Source organism: Narcine bancroftii, chromosome 12 (assembly GCF_036971445.1).
Source record: "Narcine bancroftii isolate sNarBan1 chromosome 12, sNarBan1.hap1, whole genome shotgun sequence".
NCBI lineage: Eukaryota > Metazoa > Chordata > Chondrichthyes > Torpediniformes > Narcinidae > Narcine > Narcine bancroftii.
The window spans coordinates 59,310,997-59,338,061 of record NC_091480.1 but is presented as its reverse complement, the minus strand read 5'-3'; the positions used below and the strand labels follow the sequence as shown (position 1 = coordinate 59,338,061).

The following is a 27,065-nucleotide window of genomic DNA, read 5'->3' as shown; positions in this document are numbered from 1 at the left end:
CAGTTGCTTTGATGCGCTGGCTCCAGGAGAGGTCCTCCGATATGTGGGCGCCCAAGAACTTGGAAGGTAGTAACCCTCTCCAGCTCCGTCCCATCAATGCATACAGGGGTGTGGTTTTTCGGACCCCCCCTTCCTAAAGCCAACAACAATCTCCTTGGTCTTGGTGACGTTAAGAGTGAGATGAATGTCAGATTCTCCATCACTGTCCCGTGCTATGACTCATTATTTCCAGTCATTCAGAAAATGGTGGTGTTGTCATCAGCAATTTTATTTTCACTGGAGCTGAACCTGCCTCTGCAGTGGTGGGTGTGGAGGGACTCGGCACACAGATTTGGGATGGGGATAAGGTAAATTCCTTCAACTCAAAGGTTGAACCCACAGCCTGGCCTCTGAATTGTAAATCACACCCTGTGGGTGTGTCAGAGAAAAGTGCAAGAACAGGTCCTGTGACTTGCCATCAGTTTCTCAGAATCAGAATCGAAATTTATTGGCATGAACAAGTCACAAAATTGATTGTTTTGCGGCAGCGTCACAGGGCAAACATTTATATAAACCACCTTACAGAATAAAAATAGTTCATGAAAAAGTCAAGGTCAGGCCGTGTCTGTGTTTCACTGATCATTCAGAATCTGATGGCAGCAGGGAAGAAGCTGTCCTTGTGCCGCTGGGTGCTCATCTTCAGGCTCCTGTACCTTTTCCCTGATGGTAGCAGAGTGAAGAGGGTGTGGCCTGGGTGGTGGGGGTCTTTGAGGATAGAGGCTGCTTTTTTAAGACCCCGCCTCATGTAGATGTCCTCGATGGAGTGAAGTCTGGTGCCCGTAATGTCGCAGGCTGAGTTAACAACCTCTGGAGTTTATTCCTGTCCTGAGAGTTGGCTCCTCTGTACCAGACAGTGATGCAACCAGCCAGAATGCTCTCCACGGTCCACCTGTAGACGTTTACAAGAGTCTTCGGTGACGTCCCAAATCTCCTCAAACTCCTCACAAAGTATTTTGATTAGATTAGATTCAACTTTATTGTCACATTAACATTTGAACAAATGAAGTACAATGTTTGCATATCATCAACTGAAAACCTACTTAAAGGACAAATTGGGAAGCAGGCTGAGGTTACCAGAAGGAAGCAGCTTTGAATATGTGATTACAGACATAATGATAATAAAAAGATTTATAACAAACATGTACATTAAGCTGCAAGAGAAGGAAAATGATGAAATAAGCTAAAAACCAAAACAAAAGTGGGAAAAAGATTTAAACATAAAGATAAAAAAATGAAACATGGTTAAAGTTATGTTCTGGAACTATGAAGAATATAATAAACACAAGGTTACACATGATACAGTATAATTGGTTACACAGGTTATATATCACGCCCCAGAAGTTAAAAGAATGGGATCCAACATGATCAGATAGATGTTTTTGCTGTAAGAAAACAGGAACAGCAGTACATGCAATTTGGGCATGTGAGAAAGTGAAAAAGTTTTGGGAAGATCTAAATCAGATATTAAATAAAACCACAAAAAGCAACATACCAAAAAATCCAGAGATCTTTCTTCTAAGTAATATACGAAGTAAAGAATAAGGCCTCAAATTGGATAAAGCGCAAAAAAGATTTATTATGATAGCCTTAGCAGTAGCAAAAAAATGTATAATGCCAACTTGGAAATCAGAAGTAATGGTACATGGAAATGAATAAATGTATTCCATTGGAAAAAAATAATATATAATTTAAAAAATAAAGTCACAGTATTCGAACAAATCTGCTAACCGTACAGGGATCACAACAGAGACCTCCACCCCCTAAAATTATAGAATGAGATGATGAAATGAACTGACCCAGTGTGTAAAAGTAGATGACACAATTTTCTTTTTTTTTTCATTGTGTGATGACATTGTTTAAGGGTTTTATTGTATTGTATATGTTGAATGTTTAAGAGGGTTGGAGGGAGGGAAGGGAGGAGGGAAAAAGGGGAGAAAATGCCACTGTGTATATTTAAGAGGAAAATGTTTGTATGTATTTTGGTCAGTATGGTTCATCGTGTGAAAAATAAATAAAATAAAAAAAACAAAAGGTAGTGGACACAGCCCAGGACATCACAGGTAAAGCCCTCCCCACCATCGAGAACATCTACAGGGGACGCTGCCATCGGAGAGCAGCAGTGATCATCAAGGATCCACACCACCCAGCACACACTCTGTTCTCGCTGCTGCCATCAGGAAAGAGGTGTAGGTGCCACGAGACTCGCATCATCAGGTTCAGGAACAGCTGCTCCCCCACCCACCATCAGACTCCTCAACAACAAATTCCATCGGGGGGAAGTCACGTGATGGAGTAGTGGCCGGTCAGGGAATTCCAGCCCTCTCCCGAAAAGTTTAAAAAAAACACACAAAGCACAAAGGTACAAGACTAAAATTTATAATAAAGTAAAAATAAAGGTGAGAAGAAAATGGCAGCGAAGAGAGAAAAGTCGAAAACAATGGGAAGAAAAGAAGAAGAAAGAATGTCGGAAGAAGAAGGTGAAGGCCTTACCTGTCCGAAGAGGCCCGCCGCGGAGAGAGAAGCCCGCTCCCTCAGGTCAGTGGAAGTCCTGGGCTCAGGACTACAAAAATGGCTCGCAGAGCCGAGTAAAAGTGCGCAACCGCGCATGCACGATGCGCATGAAAAAAAACACACTGACGGGAGGGTGGAACAGCTGCGGAGTCGATCTCCACAGCTGAGAGACACACCTGCAGCACAGCAGCAGATGCAGAACAGAGAAAATAACGACAACAAGAAAGAAGAGGGTAAAAAGAAAACAAGGAAACAACAGATGGTCAACCCAGAGGAAGAAGAAGAAGAACAGAAAGAAGTGGAAGAAGAAGAGAAAAAAGATGTATCTTTTTTTAAAGAATATATGGTAAATAAAAGTGAAGCAATGCCAATGAATAATGCGGATTTCTCAAAATTTAAGAAGGAATTACCATTCAGATGGCAAATGCAAGCAATAAGATACCTAGGTATACAAATAAATAAAAATCTCGGCCATCTATATAAACTCAATTATTATCCACTAATGAAAAAATTACAGGACGATTTAGAGCATTGGAAAGATTTACCATTAACACTAATAGGAAGATAAACTGTATTAAAATGAACATTTTCCCAAGGATATTATACCTATTTCAGGCATTGCCAATACACTTGACAGAGAAATTCTTCAAGGAGTTAAAGAAAATAATAAGGAAATTTTTATGGAAAGGGGGGAAACTGAGGATAGCACTAGATAAATTAACAGAATGGTATAAACAAGGAGGCTTACAACTGCCAAACTTGAAAAATTATTATAGAGCCGCACAATTAAGATACCTATCAGATTTTTATCAAACAAGGAAAAGCCAGATTGGACTAGATTAGAATTAGATAAAATAGGGGAAAAGATACCTGAACACATATTATATAAATGGGATGAAAAATTGGTACAACACAGAAGTTCTCCAGTATTACATCATCTACTCAATATTTGGAAAAAGATTCATGTAGAAAGGAATAAAACAAATTATCAATTACCAAAACTAATATTGACGCAAAATAAGTTACTCCCTTTTACAATAGATAACCTTTCCTTTAGAGAATGGAAGAAAAAAGGGATCAAAAGAATAGAAAATTGTTTTTTAGGAAATAGATTATTATCCTTTGAACAAATGAAAGATAAATACAATATAACTCAAGATATAGTGCTAGCATATTACCAATTGAGATCCTACTTGAAGGACAAATTAGGAAGCAGTCTGAGGTTACCAGAGGGAAGTAACTTTGAATATGTGATTACAGATTCAATGATAATCAAAAGATTTATAACAAATATGTATATTAAACTGCAAGAAAAGGAGAATGAGGAAACAAATGGTAAAACTAAACAAAAATGGGAACAAGATTTAAATATAAAGATAAAAAAAGGAAACATGGGAGAAATTATGTTCTGGAACGATGAGAAATACAATAAATACGAGGTTACGTATGATACAATATAACTGGATACACAGGCTATACATTACACCTCAAAAGTTAAATAAATAGGACCCAACAGTATCTGATAGATGTTTTTGATGTAAAAAAGAAATGGGAACAACAATTCATGCAATCTGGACATGTGAGAAAGTAGAAAAATTTTGGGAAGATCTAAACCAAATATTAAATAAAATTACAGAAAACAATATACCAAAAAAACCAGAGATCTTCCTCCTAAGTAACATAAAAAACAAATAATTTGGAATTGATTTGAATGGTGCACAAAAAGATTTGTTAAGATAGCTCTAGCCGTGGCAAAAAAATGTATTATGTCAACCTGGAAATTGGAAGATAATTGACTCAGTGGAATTTCTTGTTTATTTTTATTGAATGACAACATTGTTTGACTGGTTTAATGTATCTTAGATTCTGTACTTTAAATGAATGGGAGGGGAGGTAGGGAGGGTGGGATGGGAAGAGGGAGGTGGGGGGGGGGAGAAATTGACACTGTATATATTTGAAAAGGAAAATGTATGTATTATGGTCAATGTGGTTTATGGTGTGAAAAATTTTAAAAAATTTAAAAAAATTTAAATAAACAACAAATTCCATCAGGGACTCGGACTTGTGCATTTGATTGATTTCCCTCTTTCTCTCTGTATTGCAGTCAGTTTGTTTACATTCGTTACCTGTTTACAGTGTGGACAGAGGCCGCAGGGACGGGCTCCCGGGGTTGGATGTCATGCCCTGTCTGTATCTGACGGTAAATCTGCTCCACCCACCCCTGGACGAGCCGCTGATCGAGCCTCCAGTCTTTGGGAAGAGAGAGTATAGTGGGGACAGGCGGGAGCCCCGCGGGGACGGGGGATCGTGATCGAAGCCATCTCCCTTTCCACCTGCCCATCAGTTTCACCCTTGGAGGGGGGGGACGGAGCGAAGAAAAAGTGTTTTCCCCGGGCCCCGTGTGTACTGCGCAGGCGCCGCCAGGCCCCGCCTCCCCTTGACGCACAGCGACCCCCCCCCGTGACATCGAACCGTCCCGGGTAAAGGAAAGCGAGAGGGTGAGTGAGGGAGACGAGGACGGAGGTAGAGGAGAGGGAGTGGAGGGAGGGAAGGAGGGGAAAAGGGGTGAGTAGAGGGAAGGGGAGAGGGAGGAGGGAGGGGGGGAGGAGGGAGGGGGGAGGAGGGAGGGGAGGGGAGGGAGGGGAGGGGAGGGAGGGGAAAAGATGTGAGTGGAGGGGGAGAGAGGAGGGAGGGAGAGAGGGAGGAGGGAGAGAGAGGAGGGTGGGAGGGAGATGGGGGAAAAGGGGTGAGTGAAGGGAGAGAGGAGGGAGGGAGAGAGGAGGGAGGGAGAGAGGAGGGAGGGAGAGAGGAGGGAGGGAGAGAGGAGGGAGGGAGAGAGGAGGGAGGGAGAGAGGAGGGAGGGAGAGAGGAGGGAGGGAGAGAGGAGGGAGGGAGAGAGGAGGGAGGGAGAGAGGAGGGAGGGAGAGAGGAGGGAGGGAGAGAGGAGGGAGGGAGAGAGGAGGGAGGGAGAGAGGAGGGAGGGAGAGAGGAGGGAGGGAGAGAGGAGGGAGGGAGAGAGGAGGGAGGGAGAGAGGAGGGAGGGAGAGAGGAGGGAGGGAGAGAGGAGGGAGGGAGAGAGGAGGGAGGGAGAGAGGAGGGAGGGAGGGAGGAGGGAGGGAGAGAGGAGGGAGGGAGGGAGGAGGGAGGGAGGGAGGAGGGAGGGAGGGAGAGAGGAGGGAGGGAGGGAGATGGGGGGAAAAGGGGTGAGTGGAGGGAAGGGGAGAGGGAGGGGGGAGGGAGAGAGGAGGGAGGAGTGGGAGAGAGGTGGGAGAGGGAGGAGGGAGGGGTGGGAGAGAGGTGGGAGAGAGAGGAGGAGGGAGGGAGGGAGGGGGAGATGGGGGAATGGGGTGAGTGGAGGGAAGGGAGGAAGGGAGGGAGAGAGGAGGGAGGGAGGGGAGGGAGAGAGGAGGGAGGGAGGGGAGGGAGAGAGGAGGGAGGGGAGGGGGAGAGGAGGGAGGGGAGGGGAGAGGAGGGAGGGAGGGGAGGGGAGGGAGAGAGGAGGGAGAGAGAGGAGGAGGGAGGGGTGGGAGAGAGGAGGGAGGGGTGGGAGAGAGGAGGGAGGGGTGGGAGAGAGGAGGGAGGGGTGGGAGAGAGGAGGGAGGGGTGGGAGAGAGGAGGGAGGGGTGGGAGAGAGGAGGGAGGGGTGGGAGAGAGGTGGGAGAGAGAGGAGGAGGGAGGGAGGGAGGGGGAGATGGGGGAATGGGGTGAGTGGAGGGAAGGGAGGGAGAGAGGAGGGAGGGAGGGGAGGGAGAGAGGAGGGAGGGGGAGAGGAGGGAGGGGAGGGGGAGAGGAGGGAGGGAGGGGAGGGGGAGAGGAGGGAGGGAGGGGAGGGGGAGAGGAGGGAGGGAGGGGAGGGGGAGAGGAGGGAGGGAGGGAGGGGGAGATGGGGGGGAAAAGGGGTGAGTGGAGGGAAGGGGAGAGGGAGAGAGGAGGGTGAGTGGAGGGAAGGGGAGAGGGAGAGAGGAGGGTGAGTGGAGGGAAGGGGAGAGGGAGAGAGGAGGGTGAGTGGAGGGGGAGGGAGAGAGGAGGGAGAGAGGGGGAAGGGGGAGTGGAGGGAGAGAGGGGGAAGGGGGAGTGGAGGGAGAGAGGGGGCAGGGGGAGTGGAGGGAGAGAGGGGGGAGTGGAGGGAGGTAGGGGGAAGGGGGAGTGCAGGGAGGGGGAAGTGGTGTGTGCAGGGAGGGGGAACGGGTGAGTGCAGGGAGGGAGGAGGCAAATGGAGGGAAGGTGGGGGAGGAGAGAGGAGTGGAGGGGGAGTGAATGGATGGGGAGGGGAGTTAAGGGAGAGGGGAGGAGGAGTGAAGCGAGGGGAGGGGGAGTGAAGGGAGAGGGGAGGGGGAGTGAAGGGAGAGGGGAGGGGGAGTGAAGGGAGAGGGGAGTGAAGGGAGAGGGGAGTGGAGGGGAGGGGGAGTGGAAGGGAGGGGGAGTGGAGGGGAGGGGGTGTGGAGGGGGAAAGAAGGGAGGTAGAGGAGGGAGTGGGGAGATTGGATGAGTGGGGGGAGGGAGAGGTAGGGGAGGGAAAGTGGGTGAGGGGATGGGGTGAGATGGAGTGGGGCAAAGGGAGAGGGTGAGTGGGGAGAGGGATGCAGAATGGTGGAGAGAAAGAGGTGGTGGCAGGGGTCTGAGAAGGGGGTGGGGGGGGTTGGAAGGGTGGCCATCATCTCTTGTTCTCTTGCAGAAGGCATCTCACTGACGATGTTCCACCAGCCAGGTGAGCAACTAACCTTTGACTCTTTGCTGTTGTCAACTGTCTGCTGCTCTCTCCCCCATTGCCCCTCTCCATTTCCCCCACCCCAATCTCCACTCTCTCTGAGCACACTCCAATCACAGACAGTCCCCGGTCCCCATTATCATGGGCACCTGTCACGATGTGTCCCCATGTCCACCTTCTCTGCACTCTGTACTGCGCCGCCATCTCTGATGAAGCAGAGCTTGGATTTCTCTGTGATGTTTGGCCTCCTTGAGGAGAGATTCCAGCTGCGCAATGAAGTGAAATTTAGCTGAGTTGTGAATCATGACAGGTTGAGGGGAGAAGATATTAATGTTGGAATCAGCACCGAGGCCATATTTTGGGGGAATGTTGGCATGAGTTGAGCAGAGGGAGGTGGTTGAGATTTATGCCTTTGGTATCCTTGTGCCTCAAATCAAATCACAGGCTCTTCAGGCTAACCCGTCCTTACCGAACCCAGTCCCCCACCTGAGCTCGTCCCATTCCCTGCATTCTGCCCATCTCCCTCTGAACCTTTCCCATCTAAAATGCAATGACAATATCAGCAAAGGTGTGGAGAGAGTGAGACCAGGGCGGAGGTCATGGACTAACTCCACCCAGGCACATGGGGAGTGTTCCCTCATACCCCCAACCTGTAGATAGGGGAAGCATAATGTGGCGGATGTGGAGTGCATGGACTAACTCACAAAGGTGACCCAGTTAAACACTTTTTTCTTGCTCTCTCCCCAGATGCTCCAGGCACATATCCTCCTGGAGGCCCCTACCCTCCTCAGACCATGCCCGCTCACCCATCTCAAATGTCGAACCCAGACTACCCTCCCCCTGCCAGTGGTTTCCCCCCTCCTGGCCAGCCGGCCTACCCTCTGCCCAGCCAGCCACCCTATCCAGGAGGGAACCCTGCATTTCCCCCTTATCCTGTCAGACCCAGTGGCCAGCCCTACCCTCCTTTTGACCCCGGTTTCCCGGGGCACGTCCCCTGTGATCCACACTTGAAGCACGGCAAGAAAGGCCACAAGCTTGGGAAACACGGCAAGGAGAAGAAACACGGCAAAGAGAAGAAACACGGCAAAGAGAAGAAACACAGCAAGGAGAAGAAACACGGCAAGGTGAAGAAACATGGCAAGGTGCGTGACACAGCGGGAGCGGGATGAGCCCCATCTTGGGGAGTTTGGAGCAAGTGGCGACTGTATTCAAGCATATCTTCATCTTTCCTGTTGATCCCCATCAGGATCGGAGAATTTTGAATAAGGTCACCCCCTGGTCCTTCGAAACTCCACAGTACACAGACCCCAAGCTGTCCATTCCCCCTCATCCCGGGAATCTCCTCTCGTGTGATTGGAACCTGTTTCAGGGTGAAGGGAGCAGAACTGTACCTGGGGTGGCCTCACCCTGAGCCTGCACAACAGGAATACAACTCCCTGTGCCTCTGCTCCAACCCCTCAGTCATGCCCAAGTTGCTTAAACCTTAACTTCCCCTCAACTCTCCCATCTTTCTTCTCTAACTGTCACCTTTTGCAACATGCACCATTTTCTTTTGGGATCACTGCTGTGTCGGCTAGAAAGGCACCATTTTAATTTGGGTGTGTCAGCCTGCTCCTGGTTGAATAGGGCTACTGGTGAAATATTCATCAAGTCAAGAATGGACACGGGCCTTTCAGTCCATCCCATCTGTGCTGACCACCTCCACAAATCCCATTCCCCAGCCTCAGACCTGATCACTCCTGCCTTGGCTATTCTGGTCCAGATTCTTCTCAGATGTTGGGAGTCTCTCAGTCTCCCTACCCCCTGAGGAAGGGTGCTCCTCTGGGTCGGAGAGGGGAATCCTCCCCCATAGATCCATCCAAGCCAGGGAGAAAAACCTCGCTGTTTGTCCAATCTGTGCTCCTCAGTCGCTGCCCGACAGACCCAGCTTCTCCTCTCCCTTGAGCCAAATGCTCTGTGCTGGCCAATGTTGTTCCTCATATCCTCTGCACCCTGACCTGTGACATCACGTTGTCTGACAGGGACGTGGTTGTGGGGGGGGCAGGTTGGGAGCGATCTTGGCTTCCCCAGAGTTTGTGATGCTCTTTCTTCTCTCCAGCACTCCTCCTCCTCCTCCTCCTCCTCCTCCTCCTCCTCCTCCTCCAGTAGTGATTCCGACTGAGACCTGAGCACTACCCACTGCATGGAGCTGGGCAGTGAGTGGACCCACGGGGAAGGCTTTACCGCGTCTTGGAGATTGATTTCACTGGGAGTGCCATTCAGGCTGCCGGTGGGATTCGACGATGTGGCATGTAACGGCACTGACCCAGTCTGTGATCAGGGAATTGGGGGTTGTAATCTGTTAAACCTTTCTGGAGAATCAAGAAATTAATAAATGCCTTGCTCTACTCTTTTGCATTTTGTTTTGTCTCTTTAAGTGTCAGAAACAGGCTCTTTGGCCCATCCACTCCCTGCCGACCCAGTCCCCTACCTGAGCTGATCCCTTTTCCCTGCATCCAGCCCATCTTCCTCTAAAGCTTTCCCATCCATGGACCTGTCCAAATGTCTGTTAGGTTGTATCTAACTTTGGAGAAAATGAGATGTTCAATGAGTGTTTTAAATTTTTTCTAATCTCTAGAGCTCCTTTTTGAATTACTTTTATAATCTTTAATGGGAATAATTATGTAATGTAATTCTCGTGGATTGAATTTCTTCTTATTTTTACAAGTCGTTTACTTGTTCTTTATATTCCCATGCAATTTTGGAACGGTTTACGGCTTGGATTATATAATCAGATTTTTTAAACCTCTTTTTTTTCTTTCTTTCAATATATCCTTGAATCAAAAATGTATAAGGTAAAAAAAATTGTTAGCAAGTTTGCTTACTGTGTTGCAGCTGTTTCAGTGTTCTGCATCATTCTATTTTCTGTATATTTGAATTATATTAAAACAATAAAAATATTGAAAAAGAAAAAAAAATCTGGTGTAATCGTTCCCCACCCTCCACCACCTCCTGTGGCAGCTCGTTACACATACCCACCACCCTCTGTGTGAAGAGTGTGTCAGGTCCCCTTTAAATCTCTCCCCTTAAACCTGTGTCCTCTAGTTTTAGACTCCCCGACCCTGGGGAAAAGACTGTGAACACCCACTTTATCCATGCCCCTCATGGTTTTATAAACCTGGAAGGTCCCCCCTCAGCCTCCACTCCAGGGAGAAAAGTCCAGCCCTCCAGTCCCGGGAACATCCTGGTGAATCTTTCCTGCCCCTTTTCCAGCTCAGTGACATCCTTCCCACAGCTGGATGCCCAAAACTGTGCACAATACTCCAAGTGTGGTCTCCCCAACATCCTGGACAGTTATAACAGACCCTCCCTGCTCCTGGACTCAGTGCCCTGACCCATGGAGACAAGTATGTCAAACACCTTCTCCTCTACCCTGTCTCACCCCTCTCAGGGGATGGGTCACCTATACATTAGGACACTCTTTACTCCAACCGCCCCAACCAACAAGCATGTCAAACATCTTCACCACCCTCCCTCACCATGTCCCCACTCTTCACGGGTCATGGCACTTGCCAGGAGCCTGCCCTGGACTGCTGCCGACCAGTGATCACTGCAGCAGACCAAGTGAACAAAGAGCCCTGCAACAATGGAGCAGAGTCCAAGTTTAATACAATTGGTGTGTAACCAGTTGATTCCGGTCCGGCAAGAAATCTGCCTGTGATTACCACATCTCACCCCTTCGGGAGTGAGTCCTGTGTGAAAAGGGTGTGGTGGGGGGCGGGCAGGCAGACTACTCTGTATGCCTGTCACTCAGCCTCTCCCTGCTCACAGCAGTGTTATGTGAACGGAGGAGAGAGAGCATGTGGCAAGGACACTGCAAATCACAAGGTTGTGCAGGGACACGGGGACAGAGAGAGAAACAGAGACGGGGGCAGAGAGGGACACGGGGAGATTGGCTGCAGCCCTGGCCACTACCTTCAGGCACTCCCCCTCATCGTGAGGACAGGCCACAGAGTTAATTCAATCCACACCCCGACTCTCCTGATTGGTATTTACAATTTAAAAAATTGGCCCTTCCTTTCTGGAGTGTAACAGTCAAATGGACCAGTGTCTGGACAGGCTCCTGACAGCACTACACCATCTGGTGGCAGTACATATCCTTCAGGGCCTTGAGTTCTTCGAGCAAAGCCTTGTTTTGGTTCTCCAGCACAACCACAAGATTCTCCAGGCACTTGACATACTCCTCCTTCTTGCGGCGACACTCCCTCGCTGTCTCCCTGAAAGTGGAGGCAACATTTCAATGTGTGGAGATCACGGCATGGGGTAATAACTGGGTCTCACCCAGCCAGGCCTGGCACAGTGAAAATATTTCACACTGCAGGATGCAGGGAGTGAGTCGGTGTTTACAGGGGTCCCAGGGAGTGTGTTGGTGTTTATAGGGGGTCCCGGGGAGAGTGTTGGTGTTTATAGGGGGTCCCAGGGAGTGTGTTGGTGTTTACAGGGGGTCCTGGGGAGTGTGTCGGTGTTTATAGGGGGTCCCAGGGAGTGTGTTGGTGTTTATAGGGGGCCCCGGGGAGTGTCAGTGTTTACAGGGGAACCCAGGGAATGTGTCGATGTTTACAGGGGCTCCCGGGGATTGTGTCGGTGTTTACAGGGGTTCCCGGCAAGTGTGTCGGTGTTTACAGGGATCCTGGGGAGTGTGTCGGTGTTTACAGGGATCCCAGCGAGTGTGTCGATGTTTAAGGGGGTCCCGGTAAGTGTGTCGATGTACACAGGGGGGCCCAGGGAGTGTATCGACGTTTACAGGGGGTCCCAGCAAGTGTATCAGTGTTTATAGGGGGTCCCGGGGAGTGCCCCAGTCTTTTCAGAGGGCCCCAGTGAGTGCATCGGTGTTTAGAGGGGGTCCAGGGGTGTGCATCGGTGTTTAAAGGGGGTCCCGGGGATTGTGTTGGTGATTACAGGGGGTCCCAGGGAGTGTGTGGGTGTTTACAGGTGAGTGTGTCGGTGTTTACAGTGGAGAGTGTCGGTGTTTACAGGGGGTTCCGGGGAGTATGTCGATGTTTACAGGGGGTCCTGGTGAGTGTGTCGATGTTTACAGGGGTTCCCGGTGAGTGTGTTAATGTTTACGGGGGTCCCGGGGAGTGTGTCGGTGTTTACAGCGGGGCCCGGGGTGTGTGTCAGTGTTTACAGGGGTCCCGGGGAGTGTGTTGATGTTTACAGGAGGTCTGGGGAGTGTGTCAGTGTTTATAGGGGGTCCCGGCGAGTGTGTCGATGTTTACAGGGGGTCCCGGGGAGTGTGTCGGTGTTAACAGGGGTCCTAGCAAGTGTGTCGATGTTTACGGGGGTCCCGGGGAGTGTGTCGATGTTTACAGGGGGTCCCGGGGAGTGTGACGGTGTTAACAGGTATCCTAGCGAGTGTGTCAATGTTTACAGGGGTCCCGGGTAGTGTGTCGGTGTTTACAGGGGTCCCAGCGAGAGTGTTGATGTTTACAGGGGAGAGTGTCGGTGTTTACAGGGGATCCCGGGGAGTGTGTCGGTGTTTACATGGGTCCCAGCAAGTGTGTTGATGTTTACACAGGGTCCCGGGGAGTGTGTTGGTGTTTACAAGGGTCCTAGCAAGTGTGTTGATGTTTACAGGGGGTCCCGGGGAGTGTGTCAGTGTTTACAGGGGGTCCCGGTGAGTGTGTCAATGTTTACAGGGGTCCCGGGTAGTGTGTCGGTGTTTACAGGGGTCCTAGCGAGCTTGTCGATATTTACGGGGGTCCCGGGAGTGTGTCGATGTTTACAGGAGGTCTGGGGAGTGTGTCAGTGTTTATAGGGGGTCCCTGCGAGTGTGTCGGTTTTCAGGGGGTCCCGGGGAGTGTGTCGGTGTTTACAGGGGTCCTACCGAGTGTGTTGATGTTTTCGGGGGTCCCGGGGAGTGTGTCGATGTTTACAGGGGGTCCCGGGGAGTGTGTCGATGTTTACAGGGGATCCCGGGGAGTGTGTCAATGTTTACAGGGGGTCCCGGGGAGTGTGTCAATGTTTACAGGGAGTCCCGGGGAGTGTGTTGATGTTTACAGGGGGTCCCGGGGAGTGTGTCGATGTTTACAGGGGGTCCCGGGGAGTGTGTCGATGTTTACATGGGGTCCTGGTGAGTGTGTCGGTGTTTACAGGGGTCCCGGGGAGTGTGTTGATGTTTACAGGGGGTCCCGGGGAGTGTGTCGATGTTTACAGGGGGGCCCGGGGAGTGTGTCGATGTTTACGGGGGTCCTGGGGAGTGTGTCGATGTTTACAGGGGGTCCCGGGGAGTGTGTCGATGTTTACGGGGGTCCCGGGGAGTGTGTCGATGTTTACAGGGGGTCCCGGGGAGTGTGTCGATGTTTACAGGGGGTCCCGGGGAGTGTGTCGATGTTTACGGGGGTCCCGGGGAGTGTGTCGATGTTTACAGGGGGTCCCGGGGAGTGTGTCGATGTTTATGGGGGTCCCGGGTAGTGTGTCGATGTTTACAGGGGGTCCCGGGGAGTGTGTCGATGTTTACGGGGGTCCCGGGGAGTGTGTCGATGTTTACAGGGGGTCCCGGGGAGTGTGTCGATGTTTACAGGGGGTCCCGGGGAGTGTGTCGATGTTTACGGGGGTCCCGGGGAGTGTGTCGATGTTTACAGGGGGTCCCGGGTAGTGTGTCGATGTTTACAGGGGGTCCCGGGGAGTGTGTCGATGTTTACGGGGGTCCCAGGGAGTGTGTCGATGTTTACAGGGGGTCCCGGGGAGTGTGTCAGTGTTTACAGGGGGTCCCGGGGAGTGTGTCGATGATTACAGGGGGTCTCGGGGAGTGTGTCGATGTTTACGGGGGTCCCGGGGAGTGTGTCGATGTTAACAGGGGGTCCCGGGGAGTGTGTCGATGGTTACAGGGGGTCCCGGGGAGTGTGTCGATGTTTACAGGGGGTCCCGGGGAGTGTGTCGATGTTTACAGGGGGTCCCGGGGAGTGTGTCGATGTTTACAGGGGGTCCCGGGGAGTGTGTCGATGTTTACAGGGGGTCCCGGGGAGTGTGTCGGTGTTTACGGGGGTCCCGGGGAGTGTGTCGATGTTTACAGGGGGTCCCGGGGAGTGTGTCGGTGTTTACGGGGGTCCCGGGGAGTGGTTCGATGTTTACGGGGGTCCCGGGGAGTGTGTCGATGTTTACGGTGGTCCCGGGGAGTGTGTCGATGTTTACGGTGGTCCCGGGGAGTGTGTCGATGTTTACGGGGTTCCCGGCGAGTGTGTCGATGTTTACGGGGGTCCCGGCAAGTGTGTCGATGTTTACGGGGGTCCCGGGGAGTGTGTCGGTGTTTACGGGGGTCCCGGGGAGTGTGTCGGTGTTTACGGGGGTCCCGGGGAGTGTCGGTGTTTACGGGGGTCCCGGGGAGTGTGTCGGTATTTATGGGGGTCCCGGGGAGTGTGTCAGTGTTTACAGGAGAGTGTGTCATAATTTACAGGAGGTAACGGTGAGCATTTTCAAGGATTGTAGCAGTTGGGGCTGGGTCTTCGTCACTGAGGTGGGTCAAGATCACCTGCTTTTTGTGCGCTTGATTTCCCGCTTGCGTGTGGCTTCCTGGGGCTTGGCTCCCTGTTGCTGGAGGGTGACTGCTGAGGTCATCACCATTGTCTGCGGCAGCAAATTGGTGGCAGGTGTCGTGTGGAACTGGTAGGTCTGCATGTCACCTTCGGGTGCTGTGGGTTCAGAGGTCCATCAGACCCTGCATACTGTCATCATTTAAACCTTCCCCCACCTGAAAACCCCCAACTCACCCTCCCCCCCACGCTGCTATTCCCAGCCCCACTCTCTATACACCATGGCACTCTGCGTGGTGACACCATAAACAAACTTCACACTATCCCAACCACAGCACGGTCACCCTGACCCGATCTCCACCCACCCCGCTAAACCCTGACTCCTGTAACTCAGGTGGTGTGTGGTGTCGGGGTGCTGAGGTGAGGGAAGACTGTCAGTCCCCCATTTAACCCCATCACTCTGCAACATCCCCACCACTTGTCACTCTATTGGTAACAAACACAGAAAATTAACAAGACACAGGGACAGATAGAGAGACACAGGGGGAGAGAGAGATCTGGGGACAGAGAGGGTCATGGGGGCAGAGAGGGTAACAGAGGTAGAGAGAGACACGGGGGTAGAGATAGAGAGACATGGGGACAGAGAATATGGGGGCAGAGAGCGAGACACGGGGACAGTGAGAGATGGGGACAGAGAGACACATGGACAGAGAGAGACACGGGGACAGAAGGAGGAACATGGAGGCAGAGAGACATGGGGACAGAGAGAGGAACACAGGACAGAGAGAGACATGGGGACAGAGAGACACATGGGGGCAGAGAGAGACAGAGACAGAGAGGGACACAGGGAAAGAGAAAGAGACAGGGACAGAGAGAGACATGGGGGCAGAGAGAGAAACGGGGACAGAGAGAGACACGGGCACAGGGAGGGTCATGTGGATAGAGAGAGAGATGGGGACAAAGAGGGACACGGACAGAGAGACATGGGGACAGAGAGTCATGAGCACAGAGAGAGAGAAAGGGGCAGAGAGAGAGACATGGGGGCAGAGAGACATGGGGACGGAGAGAGACGGGGGCAGAGAGAGACATGGGGACATGGGGACAGAGAGAAACACAGAACAGAGAGAGACAGGAACAGAGAGAGACACGGGGACAGAGAGAAATGGGGACAGACAGACACACAGAGGCAGAGAGAGACACGGAGAGAGAGGGACCACGGAAACAGAGAGGAACACGGGAACAGAGAGAAATGGGGACAGACAGACACACAGAGGCAGAGAGAGACACGGAGAGAGAGGGACCACGGAAACAGAGAGGAACACGGGAACAGAGAGACACGGGGACAGAGAGAGAACACAGGGAGAGAGAGAGACACAGGGGCAGAGGGGGACACGGGTCAGTCAGAGACTCTAGGACATAGAGAGACACGGGGACAGAGAGAGAGACAGGACAGAGAGAGACACAGGGATAAGGTGACAGAGAGGGACACGGGTCAGAGAGAGACACGGGGACAAAGAGAGACATGGGGGCAGAGAGAGAGACGGGCAGAGAGAGAGACGGGCAGAGAGAGACACAAGGTCACAGAGAGACACACAGGGAAAGAGAGCGACACAGGGACAGAGAGGGACATGGCAACAGAGAGACACGGAAACAGAGAGAGAAACACGGGAACAGAAAGACATGGGATCGGAGAGAACGGGGACAGAGAGAGGAACACGGGACAGAGAAAGACATGGGGACAAAGAGAGGAAAATGGGGACAAAGAGAGACACGGGGGCAGAGGGAGGACACAGGGACAGAGAGAAACACGGGGACAGAGAGAGACGGGGGGAAGAGAGGGACACGGGGACAGAGAGAGAGACACGGGGACAGAGAGAGACAGGGGGGCAGAGAGGGACACGGGGACAGAGAGAGACGGGGACAGAGAGAGACAGGGGGACAGAGAGGAACACGGGGACAGAGAGGGACATGGAAACAGAGAGAGAGACGGGGACAGAGGGAGACATGGGGGCAGAGAGATACGGGGACAGAGAGACACCGGGTCATAGAAAGACATGGGGACAGAGAGAGAGACATGGGGGCAGAGAGACATGGGGACAGAAAGACACAGGGGCAGAGAGAAAGAAGGACAGAGAGAGACGGAGACAGAGAGAGACACGGAGGCAGACAGAGACACGGAGACAGAGGGACACGGGAACAGAAAGACACGGGGACAGAGAGAGGAACACGGGGACAGAGAGACACAGGGGCAGAGAGCGGAACACGGGGGCAGAGAGACATGGGGACAGAGAGAGAGACACGGAATCAGAGAAGAACACGGGAATAGAGAGACACGGGGACAGAGAGAGGAACACAGGGAGAGAGAGACACACAGGGGCAGAGGGGGACACAGGGGCACAGGCGACAGGGGCAGAGGCGACATGGGGGCAGAGAGAGAAACACAGGGAAAGAGAGGGACACATGGACAGAGAGATACGGGGACTGAGAGACACATGGACAGAGTGACAAACATGGGGGCAGAGAGATATGGTGACAGAGAGGGACATGGGGACAGGGAGGGACATGCGGGCAGAGAGGGACACAGGGGCAGAGTGGGTAACAAGAACAGTGAGAGACGGGGACAGAGATGGACACGAGGACAGAGAGAGAGATGGGGACAGTGAGAGACACTGGGGCAGTGAGAGAGACGTGGGCAGAGAGAGATGGGGGCAGAGAGAGATATAGGAACATGGGGACAGAGAGGGACACAGGGGCAGAGAGACGGTGGCAGAGAGACACGGGGACAGAGAGACACGGGGACAGAGAGACACGGGGACAGAGAGACACGGGGACAGAGAGAGACGGGGGCAGAGAGAGACGGGGGCAGAGAGAGATATGGGAACATGGGGACAGAGAGGGACACGGGACAGAGAGGGACACAGGGGCAGAGAGGGTGGCAGAGCAGGGCAAGGGAGCAGAGAGAGAGATGGCGACAGAGAGAAACGGGGACAGAGAGAAACGGGGACAGAGAGAGACGGGGACAGAGAGAAATGGGGACGGAGAGACACATGGACAGAGAGAGACGGAGTCAGAGAGAGACACAGAGACAGAGAGAGACAAGGGGGCAGAGAGAGACATGGGGGCTGAGAGAGATATGGGGGCAGAGAGAGAGACAGGGGCAGGGAGAGAGGCACAAGGACAGAGAGAGACACGGGGAAATGGGGACAGAGAGGGACACGGGTCAGAGAGGGATACGGAGGCAGAGAGAGGGTGGCAGAGAGGGGCACGATGGCAGATAGAGAGACACGGGATAGAGAGAGTGGCACGGCGGCAGAGAGAGGACATGGGACAGAAATAGGAACACAGGGGCAGAGAGACACAGGAATAGAGAGAGGAATACGGGGGCAGAGAGACACGGGGACAGAGAGAGGAACATGGGGGCAGAGAGACACGGGGACAGAGAGAGGAACACAGGACAGAGAGAAACATGGGGACAGAGAGACACATGGGTGCAGAGAGAGACAGAGACAGAGAGGGACACAGGGAAAGAGAAAGAGACAGAGACAACGAGAGACACAGCAACAGAGAGAAACAGGGGGACAGAGAGAGATGGGGGCAGAGAGAGACACGGACAGAGAGAGACACGGGCACAGCGATGGTCATGGGGATAGAGAGAGAGATGGGGACAAAGAGGAACACGGGGACAGAGAGACATGGGGACATAGAGTCATGAGGACAGAGAGACACGAGGACAGAGAGAAACGGACAGAGAGAGACAGCGAGGCAGATAAGAGAGACACTGGGACTGAGAGAGACACGGGAACAGAGAGAGAGACAGAATAGAGAGAAAAACACGGGGACAGAGAGGGACGCAGGCACAGAGAGGGACGCGGGCACAGAGGGACACAGGGGCAGAGAGGGACACAGGGGCAGAGAGACAAAGGGACAGAGAGACACAGGTGCAGAGAGACACGGGGGCATAGAGACACGGGGACAGAGAGAGACGGGGGCTGAGAGAGACAGGGGCAGAGAGAGATACGGGAACATGGGGACAGAGAGGGACACAGGGGCAGAGAGACAGTGGCAGAGAGGGGCACGGGGGTAGAGGGAGACACATGGACAGAGAGAAATGGAGTCAGAGAGAGACACAGAGACAGAGAGAGACAAGGGGGCAGAGAGAGACGGTGGGCAGAGAGAGAGACAGGGGCAGGGAGAGAGGCACGGGGACAGAGAGAGACACGGGGAAATGGGGACCGAGAGGGACACGGGTCAGAGAGAGGAACATGGGGGGCAGAGAGACACGGGGACAGAGAGAGGAACACGGGGGCATAGAGACACGGGGACAGAGAGAGGAACATGGGACAGAGAGACACGGGGACAGTGAGAAACATGGGGACAGAAGGAGGAACATGGGGGCAGAGAGACACGGGGACAGAGAGAGGAACACAGGACAGAGAGAGACACATGGGGACAGAGACAGTGAGGGACACAGGAAAAGAGAAAGAGACAGGGACAGCGAGAGACACGGGAACAGAGAGAAACAGGGGGACAGAGAGAGACATGGGGGCAAAGAGAGACACGGGGACAGAGAGAGACACGGGCACAGGGATGGTCATGGGGATAGAGAGGGAGATGGGGACAAAGACGGACATGGGGACAGAGAGACATGGGGACAGAGTGTCATGAGGACCGAGAGACACGAGGACAAAGAGAAACAGGGACAGAGAGGGACACGGGTCAGTCAGAGACACAGGGACTGAGAGAGGCACGGGGACAGAGAGAGAGAGAGACAGGACAGAGAGAGACACACATGGACACGGTGACAGAGAGGGACACGGGTCAGAGAAAGACACGGGGACAGAGAGAGACATGGGGGCAGAGAGAGGAATATGGGGACAGAGAGAGACACGGGGGCAGAGAGGGAAACGTGAGCAGAGAGGGACACAGGGTCAGAGAGGTTAACAAGGTCAGTGAGTGTTAGGTACTGAGACAGACACGTGGACAGAGAGAGAGACGAGAGATGGGGACAGTGAGAGGCACTGGGGCAGTGAGAGAGACGGGGACCGAAAGAGACATGAGGGCAGAAAGAAACGAGGACTGAGAGACACGGGGGCATAGAAACAAACGGACAGAGAGAGTCGGGGGCAGAGAGAGATACAGGAACATGGGGACAGAGAGGGAGATAGGGCCAGAGAGATGGTGGCAGAGAGGGGCATGGGGGCAGAGAGAGAGAGATGGGAACAGAGAGAAACGGGGGCAGAGTGGCACATGGACAAGGAGAGAAGGAGTCAGAGAGAGACACAGAGACAGAGAGGGACACAGAAACAGAGAGACAAAGGGACAGAGAGACACAGGTGCAGAGAGACACGGGGGCTTAGAGACACGGGGACAGAGAGAGACGGGGGCTGAGAGAGACGGGGGCAGAGAGAGATACGGGAAGATGGGGACAGAGAGGGACACAGGGCAGAGAGACAGTGGCAGAGAGGGGCACGGGGGTAGAGAGAGACACATGGACAGAGAGAGATGGAGTCAGAGAGAGACACAGAGACAGAGAGAGACAAGGGGGCAGAGAGAGAGACGGGCAGGGAGAGAGGCACGGGGACAGAGAGAGACACGGGGAAATGGGGACCGAGAGGGACATGGGTCAGAGAGGGATACGGGGGCAGAGAGAGGGTGGCAGAGAGGGGCACGACAGAAGACAGAGAGGCACGGGGACAGAGAGAGTGAGAGACAGGACAGAGAGAGACACACATGGACACGGTGACAGAGAGGGACACGGGTCAGAGAAAGACACAGGGACAGAGAGAGACATGGGGGCAGAGAGAGACACGGGTCAGAGAGGGACACACGGGCAGAGAGGAACACAGTGGCAGAGAGGGACACAGGGGCAGAGAGGGACACAGGGGCAGAGAGGGACACAGGGGCAGAGATACGGGGGCATAGACGGACTCGAGGAGAGAGAGCGAGGCACGACAGAAAGAGAGACACGACAGAGAGAGACATGGGAACAGAGAAGGACACGGGGACAGAGAGAAGAACACGGGGACAGAGAGATACGGGAACAGAGAGACACGGGAACAGAGAGAGGAACACGGGAAGAGACAGAGATGGGGACAGAGAGACATGGGGGCAGAGAGATGGACATTGGATAGAGAGGAACGGGGACAGAGAGAGACAGGGAGGCAGAGAGGGGCAGGGACAGAGAGAGAGACATGGGGACAGAGAGAGACACACATGGGACAGAGAGAGGAACACGGGGGCTTAGAAACACAAGGACAGAGAGGGACACGGGGACAGAGAGAGAAGAACATGGGGGCAGAGAGAGGAACGGGGCAGAGAGAGACACGGAGACAGAGAGGGACATGGGAACAGAGAGACACAGGGACAGAGAGAGGATCATGGGGACAGAGAGAGAGACGGGGACAGAAAAAGAGCACAGGGACAGTGAGGGTGACGGGGACAGAGAAAGAGAGAGACACGGGGACAGAGAGAGGAACACAGGGAGGGAGAGAGAGAGAGACGGGGACAGAGATACACGGGGACAGAGAGTATCACAGGGACAGAGGGAGACATGGGGGCAGAGAGAGACACAGGGGGAGAGAGAGGGATGGGAACTGAGAGAGGGACGGGGACAGAGGGAGAGACACAGGGACAGGGAGTGAGAGACACAGGGACAGAAGGGGACATGGGTCAGAGAGTATCACAGGGACAGAGGGAGACATGGGGGCAGAGAGAGAGAGACACAGGAACAGAGAGGGACACGGAGAGAGAGAGAGACGGGAGCAGAGAGAGACACAGGGTCAGAGAGAGACACAGGGGCAGAGAGAGAGACACAGGGACAGAGAGAGAGACACAGGGACAGAAAGGGACATGGGTCAGAGAAACACACGGGGACAGAGAGAGATATGGGGGGCAGAGAGGGACAGAGAGAGACACGGAGTCAGAGAGGGACATGGGAACAGAGAGACACGGGGACAGAGAGAGGATCATGGGGACAGAGAGAGAGAGACGGGGACAGAGAGAGAGACACACAGGGACAAGGAGAGAAAGACACAGGGACAGAAAGGGACATGGGTCAGAGAGACACATGGGGATAGAGAGGGACATGGGGACAAAGAGAGACACGGAGACAGTGAGGGACACGGGGATAGAGAGAGAGAGAGAGAGAGAGAGAGAGAGAGAGGGGGACTGAGCGAGAGACACAGAGGCAGAGAGGGACTCAGGGGCAGAGAAGTACACGGGTCAGAGAGAGACATGGGAACAGAGATAGAGAGACACAGGTACGGAAGGAACATGGTGGCAGAGAGAGACATGGGGGCAGAGAGAGACATGGGGGCAGAGAGATATGGGGACAGAGAGGGGAACACGGGGTCGGAGAAAGGAACACAGGACAGTGAGAGACACTGGGGCAGTGAGATAGATGGGGACAGAGAGAGACATGAGGGCAGAAAGAAACGGGGACTGAGAGACACAGGGGCAAAGAAACACAGGGACAATTTACTTGATAATATTTTTTTTCGAGATTTGAATAAAATGGTTAGGGAGTTTTTATGGAGAGGTAAATTTTCAACAGTAGCCTTGAATAAATTAACTTGGAAATATGAGTTAGGGGGACTACGTTTACCACATTTTCAAAATTATTATGAAGCTGCCCAAAAAATGTATTGCTAGTACGTGGAAAATACAGATATGATTGATATTAATAGATGGCATAATGAGATGAAATATTGTTTAATAATGGAAAAAATTACATATGTTTTGTGTGATAACTATAATTTTTTTATTAGTAATTGGTTGTTATTTTCAGAATATTTACATTTTGATTTACGTTGATTAGATCTCAATATGTATGTTTAATTTTTTCTTAATTTTTTTTTCTTTATGGCTCTCCTTAGGATGGTTGGCTGAAGTGGGGGGAGGGTTTTCTTTTCTTTTCTTTTATTTTTTTTCTATAAAATATAACGTTCATGTTTTTGGTTTATTGTTGTATATGTTATTTACTATCTGTATTTTGAACGAATAAATAAAGTTTAAAAAAAAGAAACACAGGGACAGAGAGAGACGGGGTCAGAGAGAGATACGGAACATGGGGACAGAGAGGGACACGGCTCAGAGAAAGAAATGGGGACGAAGAGCGACAGGGGGGCAGAGAGAGAGACATGGGGACAGAGAGAGGCAGGAACAGAGAGAGATACGGGGTCAGAGAGAGACACACAGGCAAAGAGAGCGACTCGTGGACAGAAAGACATGGGGACAGAGAGACACACATGAACAGAGAGAGGAACACGGGGGCAGAGAGACATGGGGACGGAGGGAGAGACAGGGGCAAAGAGAGAGACATGGGGGCAGAGAAGGACATGGGAACAGAGAGACACAGAGAGGAGTCACGTGATGGAGTAGTGGCCGGTAGGGGAACTCCAGCCCTCTCCAGAAAAGTTAAAAAAAGATAGAGAAAAAGCAAAGGCACAAACTTAAAAACCAAAACAAAGTGAAAGTAAAAGTGTGAAGAAAATGGCAACGAAGAAAGAAAAACCAAAAACAACGGGAAGAAAAGAAGAAGGAAAGACGTTGGAAGAAGAAGGTGAAGGCCTTACCTGTCCGAAGAGGCCCGCCGCGGAGAGAGAGGCCCGCTCCCACAGGTCAGTGGAGGTCCCGGGCTTGGGACTACAAAAATGGCTCGCAGAGCCGAGTAAAAGTGCGCAACCGCGCATGCATGATGCGCATGAAAAAAAACACACTGACAGGAGGGTGGAACAGCTGCGGAGTCGAGCTCCACAGCTGAGAGAGACACCTGCAGCACAGCAGCAGGTGCAGAACACAGACAATAACGACAACAAGAAAGAAGAGGGTAAAAAGAAAACAAGGAAACAACAGATGGTCAATCCAGAGGAAGAAGAAGAAGAACAGAAAGACGTGGAAGAAGAAGAGAAAAGCAAGACAATGGATGTATCTTTTTTTAAAGAATATATGGAATCAGTGAAAGAATGGCAATTACAAGAATTTGATGAGATAAAAAGAAGAATTAAGAATGCAGAAGAAAGAATGAATAAAATGGAAGTGGCCATATCAGAATTGGCAAAAAGAGTGGAAAATATGGAAAAACGAGAAACATTTGTAGATATGGAAGTAAAAGACTTAAAAGAGAAATTAGAAGAATCTAATAAAAAAGCTAAAGAAGCACAGGAGCTGTTAGCTCAGAAGATAGATATAATAGAAAACTATAATAGAAGAAATAATATAAAGATAGTGGGCCTTAAGGAAGATGAAGAAGGCAAGAATATGAGAGAATTTATAAAAGATTGGATCCCCAGGGTCCTGGGAAGACCAGAATTACAGGAAGAAATGGTTTGAGAGAGCCGTGGTTTTCAAGGAATATTGGAAACTTGGTTCGAAGAAAAAGGGAGGCACACATTAGATATAAGATGCATGGAGTTAAGGGGATGTTTGAAAGATACATTGAATGTAAGAGGAATCTTAAGAGAGGAATTAGGAAAGCTAAAAGAAGGTACGAGGAAACTATGGCAAGCAGGGTGAAAACTAATCCAAAAGAGTTCTACAAATATGTTAATAGTAAAAGGAAAGCTAGAGACAAAATTGGTCCCTTAGAGAATCAGAGCGGAAAACTGTGTGTGGAGCCTAGAGAAATGGGGGAGATATTGAACAGTTTCTTTTCTTCGGTATTCACTAAGGAGAAGGATATTGGGAGATGTGAGATAAAAAAAGCAAATTGGGTAAATATGGGGAATATAGAGATTACAAAATATGTAGTTTTAGGGCTTTTGAAGAATATAAAGGTGGATAAGTCTCCGGGACCAGACGGGATCTTCCCCAGGACATTGAGAGAAGTGAGGGAGGAAATAGCAGAGGCTCTGGCGGTAATTTTCCAAATGTCATTAGATATGGGGATAGTGCCAGAGGATTGGCGCATTGCGCATGTGGTTCCGTTATTTAAAAAGGGTTCAAGGAGGAAGCCTGGCAACTATCGGCCTGTAAGTTTGACATCTGTGGTAGGTAAATTAATGGAGAAAATTCTTAGAGATAGTACTTATAAACATCTGGATAGACAGGGTCTGATCAGGAGCACTCAACATGGATTTGTGGGAGGAAGGTCATGTTTGACCAATCTGATTGAATTTTTTGAAGAGATGACTAGGAATGTGGATGAGGGTAGCGCAGTGGATGTTGTCTATATGGACCAGTAAGGCCTTCGATAAGGTACCACATGGAAGGTTAGTTAAGAAGGTGCAGTCTTTAGGTATAAATTTTGAGATAGTCAAATGGATTGAACATTGGCTGAAAGGGAGAGGCCAGAGGGTGGTAGTGGATGTCAGGTTGGAGGCCGGTGACCAGTGGTGTGCCTCAAGGATCTGTATTGGGCCCATTGTTGTTCGTTATATACATTAATGATCTAGATGATGGGGTGGTGAATTGGATTAGTAAATATGCAGATGATACTAAGATAGGTGGAATAGTGGATAATGAAGAAGGTTTTCAAGGATTGCAGAGGGATTTGGGCTGCTTAGAAAAGTGGGCTGAAAAATGGCAGATGGAATTTAATGCTGATAAGTGTGAGGTGCTTCATTTTGGTAAGAAGAATCAGAACAGGACATACGTGGTAAATGGGAGAGCATTGAGGAATACAGAAGAGCAGAAAGATTTAGGAGTAACGGTACATTGTTCCCTGAAGGTAGAAACTCACGTGAATAGGGTGGTGAAGAAGGCTTTTAGTATGCTGGACTTTATCAATCATTGCATGGAATATAGGAGTTGGGAGGTGATGTTGAGACTGTATAAGACGTTGGTGCGGCCTAATTTGGAGTTCTGTGAGCAGTTCTGGTCGCCTAATTATAGGAAGGATATAAACAGAGTGGAGAGAGTGCAGAGAAGGTTTACCAGAATGTTACCTGGGTTTAAGCATCGAGAGTATAGGGAGAGATTGGACAGATTAGGTCTTTATTCTTTGGAGCGTAGAAGGTTGAGAGGGGATTTGATAGAAGTATTTAAGATTATGAAAGTGATAGACAGAGTGGATGTGGATAGACTATTTCCGTTAAGAGGAGGAAAGATTAAAACAAGAGGACATGAGTTAAGAATTAAGGGGCAGAGGTTTAGAGGTAACATGAGGGGGAACTTCTTTACTCAGAGAGTGGTAGACGTGTGGTATGAGCTTCCGGGAGAAATAGTGGCGGCGGAGTCAATTGTATTATTTAAGAAAATGTTGGAAAATGAAGATGGAGGGTTATGGGCATTGTGCAGGGAGGTGGGACTAGAGAGGGGTGTTTGGTTCGGTGCAGACTAGAAGGGCCTAATGGCCTGTTTCCGTGCTGTAAATTGTTATGTTATTATGTTATGTTAAATAGAGAGGGCACATAGAACTTTAGCCCCGAAACCACAACCGCAGCAAAAACCAAGATCCATTTTAGTAAAATTCTTAAGATATACAACAAGAGAAAATATATTGGAGAAAGCAATGAAGAAAGTAAGAGAGGACAAAAAGCCACTGGAATATAAAGGTCAAAAAAAATTTTTCTATCCAGACATAAGTTTTGAACTCCTGAAGAAGAGGAAGGAGTTCAATACAGTGAAAACGATCTTATGGAAAAAAGGATATAAATTTATGTTAAGGTACCCAGCGGTACTTAAAATAATTATTCCAGGGCAACAAAACAGACTATTCTCGGATCCAGAGGAAGCAAGGAAATTTGCAGAACATGTACAAAACAAGCAGAGAGATGAAGACATGTCTTCTTTGGCTTGGCTTCGCGGACGAAGATTTATGGAGGGGGTAAATGTAAAGGGGTATTTATATAGTGTGCATACATGAATGCTAAAAACACATTTAACTGAATTGGAGCACAAGAAATTAAAGAGAGATTGGGTAGGACACATAACAGCAGCGTCTTATAATTCAAAAGCAAGAGGGGTAGCTATATTAATTAGTAAAAATGTGCCAATTAAAATACATGAATGTATCCGTATTTAGAGGAAAATATATAGAGTATAGACAAGAATTAATAAGGGAGGGAAATGGAATAGAGGGAATAAGGAGGGAATTAAAAGAGTGACCTTTGTTACATATGAAAATTGAAATCTTTTCTGAGGGGGGCTGGGTGGGGAGGAGTTACAGTCACTGCAAAATCAGCTGATGTTTGCGAGTGAATTCGCAAATCCAAATGGAGAGGGGAGATGTGGTTGTCCGACAAGGGATAAAGGACAACTCAGGAGGGGGAGGGGAGAATGGGGTTAAAGAAGTTTTAAATAGGAGAATAGGGAAAATGTTTGATGTTTTAGAAATGTTGTCTTATAAAGTGTTCAAA

At 50.8% G+C, this 27,065-nt stretch overlaps 2 protein-coding genes across 2 annotated transcripts in view; one reads left to right on the top strand and one right to left on the bottom strand.

Annotated features, from left to right (window-relative positions):
* The first annotated feature begins 11 nt into the window (after positions 1–11).
* Positions 12–9,655, top strand: LOC138746635 (proline-rich protein 13-like). Its single transcript, XM_069904924.1, has 5 exons — positions 12–108; positions 4,655–4,750; positions 7,226–7,258; positions 8,006–8,400; positions 9,357–9,655. The coding sequence occupies exons 1-5, from the start codon at positions 12–14 to the stop codon at positions 9,417–9,419; spliced, it is 684 nt and encodes a 227-aa protein (XP_069761025.1). The 3' UTR covers positions 9,420–9,655.
* A 1,232-nt stretch (positions 9,656–10,887) lies between these two features.
* Positions 10,888–27,065, bottom strand: part of LOC138747172 (cyclic AMP-dependent transcription factor ATF-1-like) — a 139,664-nt gene continuing 123,486 nt past the window's right edge. Inside the window, exons 3-4 of the mRNA XM_069906155.1 lie at positions 14,769–14,928; positions 10,888–11,514 (exon numbers count right to left, since the gene is read on the bottom strand). Of these exons, the coding sequence (XP_069762256.1) occupies positions 11,370–11,514; positions 14,769–14,928 (305 nt within the window). The 3' untranslated portion in view covers positions 10,888–11,369. The remainder of the gene's footprint in view (positions 11,515–14,768; positions 14,929–27,065) is intronic.

Coding starts and splice junctions, on each gene's coding strand:
- LOC138746635 (XM_069904924.1), top strand. CDS start 12: ATGCGCTGGCTCCAGGAGAGGTCCTCCGATATGTGGGCGCCCAAGAAC. Junction 109..4,654: donor TCCCATCAATGCATACAGGG/GTGTGGTTTTTC, acceptor TCTGTATTGCAG/TCAGTTTGTTTACATTCGTT. Junction 8,401..9,356: donor AGGTGAAGAAACATGGCAAG/GTGCGTGACACA, acceptor TCTTCTCTCCAG/CACTCCTCCTCCTCCTCCTC.